The 17,563-nt window shown below is 37.7% G+C and overlaps 1 protein-coding gene across 2 annotated transcripts in view; it reads right to left on the bottom strand.

The window, feature by feature from the left end:
* Positions 1–17,550, bottom strand: part of LOC138032700 (leucine-rich repeat and calponin homology domain-containing protein 1-like) — a 17,667-nt gene extending 117 nt beyond the window's left edge. The window contains exons 1-6 of one of the 2 annotated variants that reach the window (XM_068880400.1): positions 17,371–17,550; positions 15,106–15,205; positions 12,183–12,334; positions 10,775–10,830; positions 2,220–2,468; positions 1–987 (exon numbers count right to left, since the gene is read on the bottom strand). The exon at positions 1–987 is cut by the window's left edge and continues 117 nt beyond it. In XM_068880400.1, the coding sequence (XP_068736501.1) occupies positions 759–987; positions 2,220–2,468; positions 10,775–10,830; positions 12,183–12,334; positions 15,106–15,205; positions 17,371–17,445 (861 nt within the window). In that variant the 5' untranslated portion in view covers positions 17,446–17,550 and the 3' untranslated portion in view covers positions 1–758. The remainder of the gene's footprint in view (positions 988–2,219; positions 2,469–10,774; positions 10,831–12,182; positions 12,335–15,105; positions 15,206–17,370) is intronic. The other variant, XM_068880401.1, reaches the window with a different exon arrangement.
* Positions 17,551–17,563: the final 13 nt, after the last annotated feature.

Below are 17,563 nucleotides of genomic sequence, written 5' to 3' on the forward strand. Positions count from 1 at the left end.
GGGGATAACTGGAGTACCCGGAGAAATCTCTTGATGCAGAGTAGAGAACCAACAAACTCAACCCACACACACGTACTGCGAGTTTTTTGAACGGTTTCAAAAACATTCCACAAAAAGCGTGTCCTTCTGGACTCAGAACAATGGTTCAAATTGTAAGAGAAGAATATTAGCATACAAGAAAAACAAGCAATGCTTTACGGTTAGTCTTTATATAAAGAATACTAACAAGGAATGTTTTACCGGGATATAAAGCTCATGTAAGTGACGTTTTATCCATGTTCTGATAGGCTATTAGGCTCATGAATTATTAATGACTTTTTGAAGGGTGTTTTGGGGAAATCTTTAGTTAATCGCGAGTTTAAAACTCCAAAATTGGTAATGTGGAAATAATTTACTAATAAACTTATCGTTACATCAAAAATGATGATTCAGAACAAAAATTGCCTTTATCCAAGCGATTTGCCCATAAACTATAAAAATGTTGGCCCTCCTTTTTTCAAATGCAGTCCGTTTCAATCTTGTCCATTTGTGTCCATCCATGCGTCTCTTTCCTTTTGTTGTATTTCTTTTATATTGTTCAACAGTTTTAAGTGGTTATTGCAATGTTCCATTCTACTTTTTGGGCATTTTGGGTGTCACGAAATTTTTGCGTGACTTAGGCCCTTAAGCTCCCTATTCTCTTCTTCAAACGGAAGCAACAGTCTCCAAATTCGCATGGTATTACCCCTGGGCCTTATCAAACCAATCGACCAAACCGCTTATCTCCTGGCCAGGACACTGGTGGGAGCAGATTGATTGGAAACCACCTTGTTGCCACAATCATGGATTTCAAAGTTAAACTTGTTGGAGAAATACTTGTTGCACACTTCACATTTGCAGATAAAGAGTGACTTTTGCTCTTGTTTTTTCATATCTTCAAGACTGGATTTCAGCCGGGGTGGAATATCTCTTGCTCCCACAAAATCTATGCGGCAGTCAAGAACACACCTGTAAAAAAAATTAGGAATTAAATAAAGAAACCCAGAGAAAATGGGGAGACAGCGAGGAGTAGTAAGGGATCAGCTCGCGATCTGCGTTTTTTCAAAAGTCAATTGAGATAAGCAAGTCGATTTCGTTTGGCCTCTTCAGTGATAAAAACTAAATCTCAAGTCGGAAAAATCCTAGACAATCGGGATTTCAATATCTACCGACCGTTCCAGATTTAGTCGCAATACATGAGAATTTGTTATTCCAGAAGGGGAGTGGAATTGTAGCGAAGCCATTTAGAGGATTCGTAACAAACCAAACTTGTCGCCAGCGTCCTCAATTTCACTTTTACCAGGTCGGGAATGATTGCCAACCAAAGCGGAAATCTGGGACGCGTCCTGAAAACAGAAACACTCCCGCTTCTCTCCGATTTGTCTGCAATGATCCCAGACGACCCAATGTCCCGAAAATGTGAAACTCCTGATCTTCTCGGACTCGAGCACTGAATTGGAATGTCTCCGGAAACATGATTCTCATTCTCTTTCATTTAAATAACTTCGATTTCTCCTTCTCTCTAACTCATATTCTTTTGAAATTTGCTTGTCTTAGCGAGGCGAGAAAGGCTAACCAGCATTAAAACAAAATAATATTTTATTTTGCCGCCATTGTTTTTTAATTTAATTTAATCACTTTCACCACAACAGAGAAACAGGCTGTGGTGGGGGTCGCACAACAGAGCGAGGCTCCAAATTAAGTGCGCCCTTTTACCCTCCCAACCATGATATAAAACAGAAGACAGCTCACAACACCGGGAACTACATGCCCTACTCTTTGCGACAAATGTGTGTGGGTTCTTTTACGTCCCACAGGATTATGAACATTGAAGGGTTGTGAGACGGGGCCTACGGTTTATCGTCCTAATCCGAGAGGACTAGAGAGTCTAACCATTTGCAAATGTAATTACAAAGGCATCACTTTCTCCTCAGTTATTTAAAGACGCTGAGTGTTGGTCCGGCCGGAGTTGAATTCACGACCTCCCGCGTAACAGCCCGGTGCTCAACCAACTGAGCCACCGGTGCGCGATGAAAGACTAGTCTACAAAAACTATCCACACTTGATGTTGACTTAACAAATGTGATGGAAAACTGCTTCTTCTTTTGTAACCAATGCATAAAAATGCGCCTTTGCGAAGGTTTGGAAACACGCTACTGAAATCTATTGTGGTAATTTTACCAGCCAAGATGGTTACTCACTTGACAGATAACTCCAGCAGTGAAGGAACCTCCATAACTTTAGTGATGTCATTATCAGAGATCCATGGTGTAAACTTCGCAAATAGGTTCCTCCTGCCTTTTCTTATTTTCAAGTAATGTAGTATTGATTGCAGTCCTTTCTCAGCAATTTCATGTGGAGGTGATACCAGCGGATTTCCTTGAACATTAAGAGTTTTGAGCTTTGGCAAATTAATGAGATCAGTTGGTAAATAAGTGATCAGGTTGTTTCTGAAAAGAAATAGTAAGAGACCTAAGGTGTCATGTAGCCTCCCACAGAGATCATCTCAGGGCTTTGTCACGCATGGGAGGAAGGTGTGACCAAATGTTCTGATTATCTGGGAGCAGGGATGGGGCAGTGGTGAGAGCACTCGCCTCCCACCTACAGTACCGCTCAGATATACGTTAACTGCGCAGACGCGTTTTATACGCATATACGCGTACGATTATACGCACATATGCGTATAGTTATACGCACATACGCGTATGGTTATACGCACATACGCGTATGGTTATACGCACATACGCGCATAGTTATACGCACATACGCGTATATTTATACGCGTATATACGCATAAACATGCGCGTCTGATGTGTCTTTGTTATTCACGACGAAAAATTTTCTTTGTGTTTCATTGAGAGTCTAATAAAGCTAATGGAGATCATGTTACAAACACGCACGTCGCATCGAAATGTTTATTGTCTGAATTTAGCGAACTTAGCTTAAGATCGATCAGGGGCACCCAACGTCAATTTTCGGAAAATATCTGTTCGGAAGACGATTTGAGATCGTAGAATTTTCGGAACATTTGTTGTAAAATTTCTTGCTTGCCTGCCTGTCCTAGGATTTTCGAACATCTAAAAATTGGTATAATTGCCCATTTTTAATGGATTTTTATCATAAAAGGTCACCTAGATTTTTCGGGAGCCTTTTTTCTGGCTGAAATTTTCGAAAAGGTAAGTTTTGATCCCTATAATTTTCGGATTTCTAGACTTTCAGCTAGGAAATCCGAACAGATGAAAAATTTTTAGGGGATAAAAATATGCCTATATCTACCGTCTAAATACTAAAATTCGTTTAACAATGCTATGTTTAGTGGTTTTGAACCTTATTCTCGTTGGGTGCCCCTGATCGATCTCGTCGAAAAAATTATATCTCCGGTTATATCTGACCCAGATCGTTTATTCAAACGGTAAAATGCTGCTTGACGAAAAAATTGTTTATCAAAGTTTCAATGGTGCGCCGCTTCAAGGAAAAGTCCTGTGTTTCGGCAGTCGCGTCAGCAAGTCGCTTGCGAGATGTTTGTATAAAGTGTTCCGAAGACCTTGTCGAAAAAATTATATCTCTGGTTATATTTGACACAGATCGTTCATTCAAACAGTAAAATGCTTTTTATTTAACCAAATAATTGTTTATCAAAGTTTCTATTGCGCGCTGCTCACGCTTAGTTATTTTTTCCTTCAATGAAAAGTTCTGTGTTTCGGCAGCCGCGTTGGCAAGTCGCTTGGGAAGTGTTTGCCTAAAGTGTTCCGAAGACCTTGTCGAAAAAATTATATCTCCGGTTCTACTTGACACAGATCGTTTATTCAAACAGTAATTTTTTTTTAACCAAATAATTATTTCAAGGTTTCAACTGCAAAGCGAATCTTTACAAGCTTAAATAAAAAGTTAGTCGAATGATTAACACGTGGTTTCGCATGTTCACAATCTTTGAGTAAACAGTCGAGTTTCGCGCGAAACGGCAAATCAGACGACAGCGATGAGAGGCAGCTGTATTCGCAGGCTACAAAGTTGGCGAAGAAATTGTTGACATAGGCGGCGTTGCTGTGTTGAGATTTAGTTATCGTGACCATCGATCTTTGAAACTTTTAACTAAACTAGAGGCGAGTCAAATTCATCAAAATTTGCATACGCGCCAGTCATGAGTCGGAACAACACGTAGTCGTGACAGGTAACGCAACACGATTAAAATGCCCTGGTAGAACTTCTTTTACGTGTATGTATAATGAATGGAAAAGTTTCTGAGAAAAAACTTGTTTATCGATGGGGCAAGCCATAAAAGAAACATCCTGTGTGGGTTCGTATTCAGAACGCTCTTCTCAAACGGGTTTCTTTGTTGATTCTGCTGAAATACGACGCACCGGTATTAAATTTATTTTGAACACATTCCAAAGCAGTTGCGATGGATGTAGTGTTGGTAAGTGTTGAAGAACATCTCGTCTGCTCATAAAAGTTCCGTTTGAAAAGGATAACCCGTTTATATCGATAAGCACACGCTTTCTATCTAACTCGCGTACACTTGCAACAGCGTATCGGGAGAAGTCTTCATGAGTTCGTGGTCGTGTAGTTTTTAGTGCTCTCAAGCTATTCTTTAGAACAATAACCCCCTAACAATAGAAAGACAATAAGCCAGCTCATACATACTAAGGAACAGACGCGTATATGCGTTTGTGCTTATATACGCATTTTTATACGCACATATCCGTATACTTATACGCACACACGCGTATACTTATACGCACATACGCGTATATTTATACGCACATACGCGTATACTTAACGCACATACGCGTAAATTTATACCCACATACGGGTATACTTATACGCACATACGCGTAAATTTATACGCACATACGCGTAAATTTATACGCACATACGCGTATACTTATACGCACATACGCGTATACTTATACGCACATACGCGTATATTTATACGCACATACGCGTATACTTATACGCACATACGCGTATATTTATACGCACATACGCGTATACTTATACGCACATACGCGTAAATTTATACGCACATACGCGTATACTTATAAGCACATACGCGTATACTTATACGCACATACGCGTATATTTATACGCACATACGCGTATACTTATACGCACATACGCGTATATTTATACGCACATACGCGTATACTTATACGCACGCGTAAATTTATACGCACATACGCGTATACTTATACGCACATACGCGTAAATTTATACGCACATACGCGTATACTTATACGCACATACGCGTATATTTATACGAACACACACACGTATACTTATACGCACATACGCGTATATTTATACGCATATACGCGTATATTTATACGCACATACGCGTATACTTATACGCACATACGCGTAAATTTATACGCACATACGCGTATACTTATACGCACATACGCGTAAATTTATACGCACATACCCGTATACTTATACGCACATACGCGTATATTTATACGCACACACACGTATACTTATACGCACATACGCGTATATTTATACGCACATACGCGTATACTTATACGCACATACGCGTATATTTATACGCACATACGCGTATATTTATACGCACATACGCGTATACTTATACGCACATACGCGTATATTTATACGCACATACGCGTATACTTATAAGCACATACGCGTATACTTATACGCAGATACGCGTATACTTATACGCACAAACGCGTAAATTTATACGCACATACATGTAAATTTATACGCACATACGAGTTTACTTATACGCACATACCCGTAAATTTTTACGCACATACGCGTATATTTATACGCATATACGCGTATACTTATACGCATATACGTGTATATTTATACGGACATACGCGTATAATTAAACGCACATACGCGTATATTTATACGCACATACGCGTATACTTATACGCACATACGCGTATACTTATACGCATATACGCGTATATTTATACGGACATACGCGTATAATTATACGCACATACGCGTATATTTATACGCACATACGCGTATACTTATACTCACATACGCGTATACTTATACGCACATACGCGTATATTTATACGCACACACGCGTGTACTTATACGCACAAACGCGTATATTTATACGCACATACGCGTAAATTTATACGCACATACCCGTAAATTTATACGCACATACGCGTAAATTTATACGCACATACGCGTATACTTATACGCACATACGCGTAAAGTTATACGCACATACGCGTATACTTATACGCACATACGCGTAAATTTATACGCACATACGCGTATACTTATACCCACATACGCGTATACTTATACGCACATACGCGTAAATTTATACGCACATACCCGTAAATTTATACGCACATACCCGTAAAATTATACGCACATACGCGTAAATTTATACGCACATACGCGTAAATTTATACGCACATACCCGTAAATTTATACGCACATACCCGTAAATTTATACGCACATACGCGTAAATTTATACGCACATACCCGTAAATTTATACGCACATACCCGTAAATTTATACGCACATACGCGTAAATTTATACGCACATACCCGTAAATTTATACGCACATACGCGTATACTTATACGCACATACGCGTAAATTTATACGCACATACGCGTATACTTATACGCACATACGCGTAAAGTTATACGCACATACGCGTATACTTATACGCACATACGCGTAAATTTATACGCACATACGCGTATACTTATACGCACATACGCGTATACTTATACGCATATACGCGTATATTTATACGGACATACGCGTATAATTATACGCACATACGCGTATATTTATACGCACATACGCGTATACTTATACTTACATACGCGTATACTTATACGCACATACGCGTATACTTATACCCACATACGCGTATACTTATACGCACATACGCGTATATTTATACGCACACACGCGTATACTTATACGCACATACGCGTATATTTATACGCACATACGCGTATATTTATACGCACATACGCGTATACTTATACGCACATACGCGTATACTTATACGCACATACGCGTATACTTATACGCAGATACGCGTATACTTATACGCACATACGCGTAAATTTATACGCACATACGCGTATATTTATACCCACATACGCGTATACTTATACGCACATACGCGTATACTTATACGCACATACGCGTAAATTTATACGCACATACGGGTATACTTATACGCACATACGCGTAAATTTATACGCACATACGGGTATACTTATACGCACATACGCGTATACTTATACGCACATACGCGTAAATTTATACGCACATACGCGTATATTTATACGCACATACGCGTATACTTATACGCACATACGCGTATACTTATACGCACATACGCGTAAATTTATACGCACATACGGGTATACTTATACGCACATACGCGTAAATTTATACGCACATACGGGTATACTTATACGCACATACGCGTAAATTTATACGCACATACGCGTAAATTTATACGCACATACGCGTATACTTATACGCACATACGCGTAAATTTATACCCACATGCGCGTATACTTATACGCACATACGCGTATGCTTATACGCACATACGCGTATACTTATACGCACAAACGCGTAAATTTATACGAACATACGCGTATACTTATACGCACATACGCGTAAATTTATACGCACATACGCGTATACTTATACGCACATACGCGTATATTTATACGCACATACGCGTAAATTTATACGCACATACGCGTATAATTATACGCACATACGCGTAAATTTATACGCACATACGCGTATATTTATACGCACATACGCGTAAATTTATACCCACATGCGCGTATACTTATACGCACATACGCGTATGCTTATACGCACATACGCGTATACTTATACGCACAAACGCGTAAATTTATACGAACATACGCGTATACTTATACGCACATACGCGTAAATTTATACGCACATACGCGTATACTTATACGCACATACGCGTATATTTATACGCACATACGCGTAAATTTATGCGCTTATACGCGTATAATTATACGCACATACGCGTAAATTTATACGCACATACGCGTATATTTATACGCACATACGCGTAAATTTATACGCACATACGCGTAAATTTATACGCACATACTTATAAGCACATACGCGTAAATTTATACGCACATACGCGTATATTTATACGCACATACGCGTAAATTTATACGCACATACGCGTATACTTATACGCACATACGCGTAAATTTATACGCACATACGCGTAAATTTATACGCACATACGCGTATAATTATACGCACATACGCGTAAATTTATACGCACATACGCGTATATTTATACGCACATACGCGTAAATTTATACGCACATACGCGTATACTTATACGCACATACGCGTATACTTATACGCACATACGCGTAAATTTATACGCACATACGCATATACTTATACGCACATACGCGTAAATTTATACGCACATACGCGTATACTTATACGCACATACGCGTAAATTTATTCGCACATACGCGTATACTTATACGCACATACGCGTATACTTATACGCATATACGCGTATATTTATACGCACATACGCGTATACTTATACGCACATACGCGTATATTTATACGCACATACGCGTATACTTATACGCACATACGCGTATACTTATACGCACATACGCGTAAATTTATACGCACATACGCGTATACTTATACGCACATACCCGTAAATTTATACGCACATACGCGTATACTTATACGCACATACGCGTATATTTATACACACATACGCGTATACTTATACGCACATACGCGTAAATTTATACGCACATACGCGTATACTTATACGCACATACGCGTAAATTTATACGCACATATGCGTATACTTATACGCACATACGCGTAAATTTATTCGCACATACGCGTATACTTATACGCACATACGCGTATACTTATACGCATATACGCGTATATTTATACGCACATACGCGTATACTTATACGCACATACGCGTATATTTATACGCACATACGCGTATACTTATACGCACATACGCGTATACTTATACGCACATACGCGTAAATTTATACGCACATACGCGTATACTTATACGCACATACCCGTAAATTTATACGCACATACGCGTATACTTATACGCACATACGCGTATATTTATACACACATACGCGTATACTTATACGCACATACGCGTAAATTTATACGCACATACGCGTATACTTATACGCACATACGCGTAAATTTATACGCACATATGCGTATACTTATACGCACATACGCGTAAATTTATACGCGTATTATGCGCGTTTTTTGGTTAACGTATATCTGAGCGGTACTGTATGTGGCCCTGGTTTGATTTCCAGATCCTGCGTCATATGTGGGTTGAGTTGTTGGGTTCTCTGCTTTGCTCCGAGAGGTTTTTCTGGGGGTACTCCGGTTTTCCCCTTTTAGCAAAAACCAACCCCCCCCCCCCCCCCCTCCCACCACCACCACCATCATTATCATCATCATTATTATCTGGGTGGCAGGATATCTACTCATGAAAGCAATGATGCAGCTGGAAAAACAACTAAGTACCGTTGTAACAGCTAACTAGAGAATTACCCCAATATTACTGGCATTTTTCTCTAAGTCGAGAATTGCCATTCCTCAGCAGTATATTGCTATCGCCTCTTTCTTTCAGATTTGACTTGACTTGATTAGCCGCACCCTTAACTAGTATTTTATGAATAAATCAATTCTTGTCATCACTGTCATCATCATCATTATCATCACCACACCTGCTGTGTGAGTTGCGACAAACATTTCAGTATTCAGGGGCCATGGAGAGAGGGGCTGAGGGGGGGGGGGGGGGGAAGTGTTGTTTTTGGCTTGATCAAAGACTTAGTAATTTACATTATATTATTCGTACATACAGCAAAGTCCCCACCCTCCCCCACTTTCAAACATACTCTGGGGCCCTGATATTGACTCGTGGATAAGTTAACTTAACGTTAACCCAGAAATTAACTTTAAACAAAACCACTCAACTAGGCTTTGTTCCGAAAAAATGTCTAATTGAGCAAACATAATAATTTATTATTTACGTTACGAGCAACAGAGATCAACTTTGAAAAACTGTTAGGCTGAACAGTTTTCAAAAACCCTAATTTTTGTGTCCATTCTGATTCATTTTAATTGTTAATCTACTCCCATTTTGTCTATCCCTATATACTTCCTTTTGTATTTACTTTTTCATTCAACCCTTCGTTCAATTTTTTTAGTGGGGTATATTTTTTAACGTTTTGCTTGATTTCGTTGGCAGTTTCCAGTGATTGAATGAAATGGGATAAATTTTGTCACACAGCCCCAAAGGGCTATTTACAAAGAGATTTTAAATTCTGCTCTTCTGGGCCAAGTTGTTTGAGACTTACCGGTAATTACCGCTTATACGCCTTAAATACCACAGCAATGTGTAGGCTAATTAGCCAAAACAATCCAAAATTATATATTGGCTTATGGACCTTAAAACCCTGACATCTGTTTGCTTGCCAAAAAAAAATAATGTTGTTGGTGCAATTGCTGAATGTTTTCTGATAATGCTTAAAAAGTTGGATTCTTTTAGAGTATGCAAGACCAACATAACGAAATGGCAAAAAATCAAGTTTCAAAATTAGTAAAATTTGTAACACTATCAGGCCAAATTGCATCAAGTTGGGATTTTTCGCATTATAGGCAAAAATACTGTATTTTACAGATAGCTTACCTGATAGAAAGAACTTCTAATGTTGGAATATGACCCACAATTCTTGGAAGAAATGTCTGGTGAGGCATCAATATTTAATATTTTCAAGTCAACATTGATAATAACCAAAGAGCAATTATTTGGCAAAAGAGAATGCAGGCTTTATAATGGATCTTCCCTAACTGGTTCTTCATATTTCAAAACAACTACTAGTTTCCAAAGGATTCTCACCAGCTGGACTCCAAGTTCCTCGTTACAAGTCCACACTTTCCCTTGAGAATTTCAATTTTGCCCTGATTGCTCAAGTGTGTCCAATGGGACACTGTTGGGAACAGCCTAATTTAAACCAACAAGTTCATCACGTCAACCTGACACTTACACTTTAGGCTCTACATTCTTTCTAACACTCTGTAACTCACTCAAATATGTATTTCTTGTCACTTAATCATATTTAATTATGCAAGTTTCGCCTAGTTGTTATATAAGTCCTAACGGTTTTTCAAATATTTTGTACTGACGATGATGTTTGTAACATCGAAACATGTCTTCGAAATTAAAAAATGTCATAACTTTCTTAAAGATAACAATTTGCTTTCTGCTGTCTCGACCTTTTGGTTCCAAATAATGAATAGCTTTGTGACGCTTTAATATTCAGTGTAATAATAATTTACCTGGCCTTTGTATTGTATCTATATATTTTTTATTACAATTAATTTTGTAAAACATTATTATTACTGACCCCTCTTGTAACAGTTAATATTACAAGAGTGCCAATCTCAAAGCACTGGGCTGAACAATGAATTGTAATAATTTTAACCTAGAGCTATCAAAAGAGTGACTTTTATAAACATGATAATAACACTAATAACAATGATATAACTTAACAATAAATTAGTATTATTATTATTATTATTATTATTGTTATTATTATTATTATTATTATTATTATTATTATTATTATTATCATTTCTTGAATTAACCACCTATACAATTTTGTCCCATTCCTATAAAATAAATTTCAAATAATTATACTAAATATGTCCATAATCTAGGATACAAGAAAGATCATCACTATATAGTAGGCCTAGTTGTCTCCCCCACACATCCCACTTGTTGAAAGATGTTCAAAAATTCAGTTGAAAATTAAGGTTAAAAGACAGCGTAGGTATCAACAATAGCCATTATTAACTTCAACATCATACAACTTAATACAAATCAAAACCAAGTGTGAAAGAGAATAAAATTCAGTTCCCATTCAATATTGCCAAACTTTGACTTTCAAAAAATGAATTGGGGGGGGGGGTGGGGAGAGACTTAAACTACCAAAATTTGTTAGCTAAATAATAAAGACACCTCATGTCAACAGTCCAGATAAAAGTTTTCTAATAACGGATTACAAAACATGCCTTGGATCAATGCCATTACTTACCAGAGCGTTAAATGAAACATCAAATTCTTTAAGTCGCCTCAGATACACAATGGACCAAGGAATGTCTTGAAGCTGATTTCCGCACAGAATTACTCTCTGTACATTGGAGAAGAGGTATAGTCGTGTTGGAATTGACTGTATACTTGGTTTTCCTTGCAGATTAAAATTTAAAAAAATTGCTTTTATAACAATGAAACCTCAGATGATGATGAACAATAATTTGGTCTGCCATTACTAACTTTATCTTGAGAGAGCTAAATCAAGGACAAAATGATGTCAAAGACTTACTAGTTTAAGAAACAATGCACGTGTATGTTGCAGGTCAAATTGTACCTACAGGTTTTTTTTAACCTATGTCAATTTCTTTTAACCTACCCGTAGGTCAATTTGTTTCAACCTAGGTAATTATGAACTGTCTAAAAAAGGTTTTCCCTTTTTTTGGGGATGTAATAAAAAAAATCGGGCCTGAATTTTTAGGGGGGATAAAAAAGAAAGTAATGAAAAAAGAGAGATTGCTCAAATTCCTCCCCTACCGTTTCCTTTCCAAGTCTATTCATATTACACTTACTGTCTCTCCCTTTTCTTCCCTAGCTTCTTCTTTACTATCTCTCCCTCAGATTGTTACCTAGTAGACGGACTGTGTCTCTTACCTTGATTTTCCACAGCATTCCATGCCACCCCTAGGATTCGAACCCTTGCACCATTGGACGTCCGAGATTACATCTCCTCTGAACTAACCGCTACGCCATCAAATCAGGAACCGAACTCATTGGATGTTTTTCTACCAATGAGTTTGAGCTACATGTATTTCCAAGCCTTCACGGCAACCACCATTTCGCCCATGTGTAAATGACACAAAGTGAAATTTCAGCTCACCCACAGTTACATGGCTGCCAAATTGAATTTTATGAAAAAGTTAAAGGGTGGCTAAATTTATCTGAAGAAGACCGAAAATGGCACAAAAATGGCACGAAAATGCTCCCAGTCTCCAGTGCAACAAAAGCAAAAAATGTTTGTAAGAAGTGGGCTCTTGATTCTGAAGGACAACTCAACGGTGACAACAAATACTGTACAAAGTTTATCTATGTCGCTAATGTATGCAAAATACACCAGGAACAAGGCATCATTACTAGTGACTGTCATAATAACAAATTGATTTTCTTTCTCATGTGCAAATAGATCTGATTGCTTTTCGTAACATGACCTGTAACTGTTCTAAGGGGCATTACATTGTAATTGGTTCTGATCCCTTCATGTTGAAAATCATTACTCAAAGTATTTGTGATTATTTTCTCTCAGATATAAGAAATCATCTGACCTTGCTAGAACACTAGGACATCTATTCTGGGTGGTGTGATTTCAGTCAAAGTTTTAATTTGACAAAGGAAAATAATTTGTGAGTAAAGTGATGACAGACTTTCCCCCCAAATGCAACATTTGCACTGTGCACAAAGGATGGTGAGTGGGCAAATAGAACAATGAAAGATAACCTTTGCAGTTTAATAGTTATTAAAGAAAAGAACTTGTCACCAAACTATTGGTGTCATTATCTTCGAGAAACTGCTTTTAAAAAACATTTCTACCGTAACTAGAGAACCATTGCCAAAATGCTGTATGAAGTGGTTTTCGAAATCTCTCAGAAAAAAGAAATCAAAAGGCCACAAAATTAATGAGTGGACAAGTCACAGCTACACCAATACAGAGCAGTAAAATGGTCAATAATTTGGAAAAGTGGATGACCCAGACATTGAAGGGCAATCATGTCTGAAACTTGCAGACTGCAGACTAACCCTAAATCACAGAAAGCTAGCTACAGTGTAACCGTTTTAAAATGGGTGCTTAGACTTAAATACTGTTTATCTGCACTATTTGAAATGGGTGCTTAGAGTCTTAAATACTGCTTATTAGCGCTATTTGTTACAGACAGTCTGCAGCCTGCGGTCTGCCTGCACAGTATGCCTTTTACCCCAACCTTAACAATAACCATTTAAAATCGGAGTGAGTGCCTAGACTTAATAACCATTGGGATTTTATGAAATAACTCATCAAAAATTTAAGCTACACCTAGTTCATCCACTCACCTCTAGCACCAATTTACTTGCAAATATACATATACATATACATATACATATACATATACATATACAATAACTGTTGGAGTTTCATTTATCTTTACATGTACTTCTTGAAATTTCAACCAAAGTTGAAAACATTTTAACCTAGGTTTAAAAAAATATTGACCCGGTTTGGCAACGAATTAGCCTAAGAAATAAAATGACCTGCAACAAGTACACAGCTGATGATACAGGGGAGTTTCAGGCTTTCAGACTTGTGTTTGGCATATATAATGAGCCGTCTTTATACCCTGAAATGTTAAACTAGTGAGTAAATGAAATCCCTTTTTTTAACCAGATCAAACCCTCTGAGGTCCAATCAGTCAGTTTTAAACAATCAAATTAAAAAAATCTTTGGATAAAAATCAAACCTCAAAATTTGCCAGTCAGGTGTTACACAAACACACTTTCAAAATCTGAAGAAAAGAGGGAAGTGATTTTTTGATCATAGTAGCACTTTAAATTAGCACTGAAAGTAAATAGCTCAAAGCCAAAAAATAGAATAAAGCCAAATATTAAAGCATTTGACACTTTTTCAGCTTACCTTTCATTTTGCAGGGATGGAGTCAGGAACAGACCATATTCATAAATGGTAACCAATAAATTTTAAAAAAGAAATCTAGAGCTACCTTTCTTTTGTATTTTGTCCATGGAAATGAGGCTGGTTGGTCTTCAGAAGGACAAAGGAATAATAATAATTTTATTGGCCACCACTTATGAATATGATCTGTACAAATTTGTTTAGGATTCAGCATACTGTATACCACTTGCATGTAAAGTTAAAGTCAAGTTACTCGGTAAAATTGTACCTTCAAGGATAAATTCAGCAACTTGCTGGATATTCTTATAAGTCTGCAATATTTTGTCAACATCTTCCACACATGAGTGGTTGATATCAGATAGGTCAATCTAAAATAAGATTACACTGATTGAAGTCAAGTGGCACTGAAAATGACATTTCATGCTTGCTTTAATTATTTGTTATTGCTCACTGGTTCAAGGCCCTGTTCCATCACTGACTTTGCTCCAGAATCTCACTCCTCCCAAGAGTATAAATGATTACCAGAAACACAAACACCCCATCCAATGGAAACTACATTGCAACAATACTGTCAATTATCGCTAAATGCTACTGGACTCTGGGTATTAGCCATGTGAGCCCCGGCAGCTCGTGTGCGACTTTCTTTTGTCTCATTAAACACAGTATTACCTGTAGTACGTACCAGAGCTCGAAATGAACGAAAATATCAGTTGCAATTTTGCAACAAGATACCAAAAGTTAGTCACAATTTTGCAACTTTTAGTCGCAAAATCGTCGTGCTGCATTGTGTTCTCAGCAGTTCAGCAAAACAAAATATGAGCCCATAATACTTGTGTGTAAAGAAACCACTGAAAATGGCGAATGATTGAAGGTGTTTTGCATGCAACATTGCAGCCAAATAGACCTATTTCGTAATATTAAAATTCAGTCCTAAACAAAAGATATCATCTCGAGGCTCTGGGGAATAAACAGAAGGATTTGTTTGAGTTTATTCCCCAGGGCCTCAAGATGATGCCTTTTGTTTAGGACTGAATTTTAATACATGTATATCGAAATTGGTCTATTACGATACAATAGACCAATTCGGCTAACTGAATGTTGTACCCAATCCAGATCCTTTGGGAATAAAAGGTTTTGTTCCAAATATTTCCATATGAATGCTATATTATCATGCAAATGCAATACCCAAAGAATCTTAACCCCGAGAGATTTGAATTGGGTACAACATTGCGTTAGCTGAATTGGTCTATTACACAACTGTAACATTCAGATTGAAAGAAAATTTACAGCGAGAAACAAAATAATTTTGTAATTTGTTTCTTTATTTTAGCAAAAGTAGCAGCAAAGTGGCAACTGCTAGCCCTTTTGCTTTGAAAGAGCGAAGGTGAAAACAAGTTGCAAATTTGCAACTTTTCCAGACATTTTAATAGACCAATTTCGATATATTAAAATTCAGTCCAAAACAAAAGGCATCATCTCGAGGCTCTGGGGAATAAATATAAGGATTTGTATGAGTCTATTCCCCTGAGCCTCGAGATGATGCCTTTTGTTTAGGACTGAATTTTACTATATCGAAAGTGGGCTATTGCCATGGGATAAAATTCAGTTGCAAATGCGACTGCATTGGTCGCAATTTCGAGCCCTGCAGTGATACATCTATACAGGCACCTGCTACAGTCTTTTTGTGGTGGCTTTCCTTCCACAACAATGCGAAAATTTAGCTTTCTAATAATAATTATTATTTAAGCTTACTGCTTTTCTGACAAGCATTAAATTAATGATGAAATGGTATATGAAATGAATCATATATGAACTGCGGATATGAAATCTTCGCAGTTATGAACGCAATTTTTACAATTGCGTAGAGAAGCCTGAAAAATTCAGGACTTCAACAAGGTTTGAACCCGTGACCTCGTGATTCCGGTGCGACGCTCTAACCAACTGAGCTATGAAGCCACTGACGGTGGGAGCTGGTCATTTGTGGGTTCCAATGGTCCCGTGAGGAATGAATCAATGATGAAATGGTATATGAAATGAATCATATATGAACTGCGGATATGAAATCAAGTGAAGCTATGATCTTCGCAGTTATGAACGCAATTTTTACAATTGCGTAGAGAAGCCTGAAAAATTCAGGATTTCAACGGGGTTTGAACCCGTGACCTCGCGATTCCGGTGCGACTGTCATTTGTGGGTTCCAATGGTCCCTAAATAACTGCGAAGATCATAGCTTCACTTGATTTCATATTCGCAGTTCATATATGATTCATTTTATATACCATTTCATCATTGGATTCATTCCTCACGGGACCATTGGAACCCACAAATGACCAGCTCCCAACGTCAGTGGCTTCATAGCTCAGTTGGTTAGAGCGTCGCATCGGAATCGCGAGGTCACGGGTTCAAACCCCGTTGAAGTCCTGAATTTTTCAGGCTTCTCTACGCAATTGTAAAAATTGCGTTCATAATTGTGAAGATCATAGCTTCACTTGAAGCATCAAATAATGAATAAGCATCTGAGTCTTCCTCTCACCTTCACAAACGCGTCCTTTCCAAAAAATAGATTTATGAGCCTGCGCAACCGTTCAAGAAGCATATCCATGGCCATCGGAAAATTATTTATGGCTTTATGAAAGTCTGTATTTGTGCATTTTGTACATTTCGCAGAGCACAGTCAGTTTTACATCTTCTTAGCCACCAATGTTTTTTTTTCAAACATCTCTCCA

This window comes from Montipora capricornis, chromosome 14 (assembly GCF_036669925.1).
Source record: "Montipora capricornis isolate CH-2021 chromosome 14, ASM3666992v2, whole genome shotgun sequence".
In the NCBI taxonomy this organism is placed as follows: Eukaryota; Metazoa; Cnidaria; class Anthozoa; order Scleractinia; family Acroporidae; genus Montipora; species Montipora capricornis.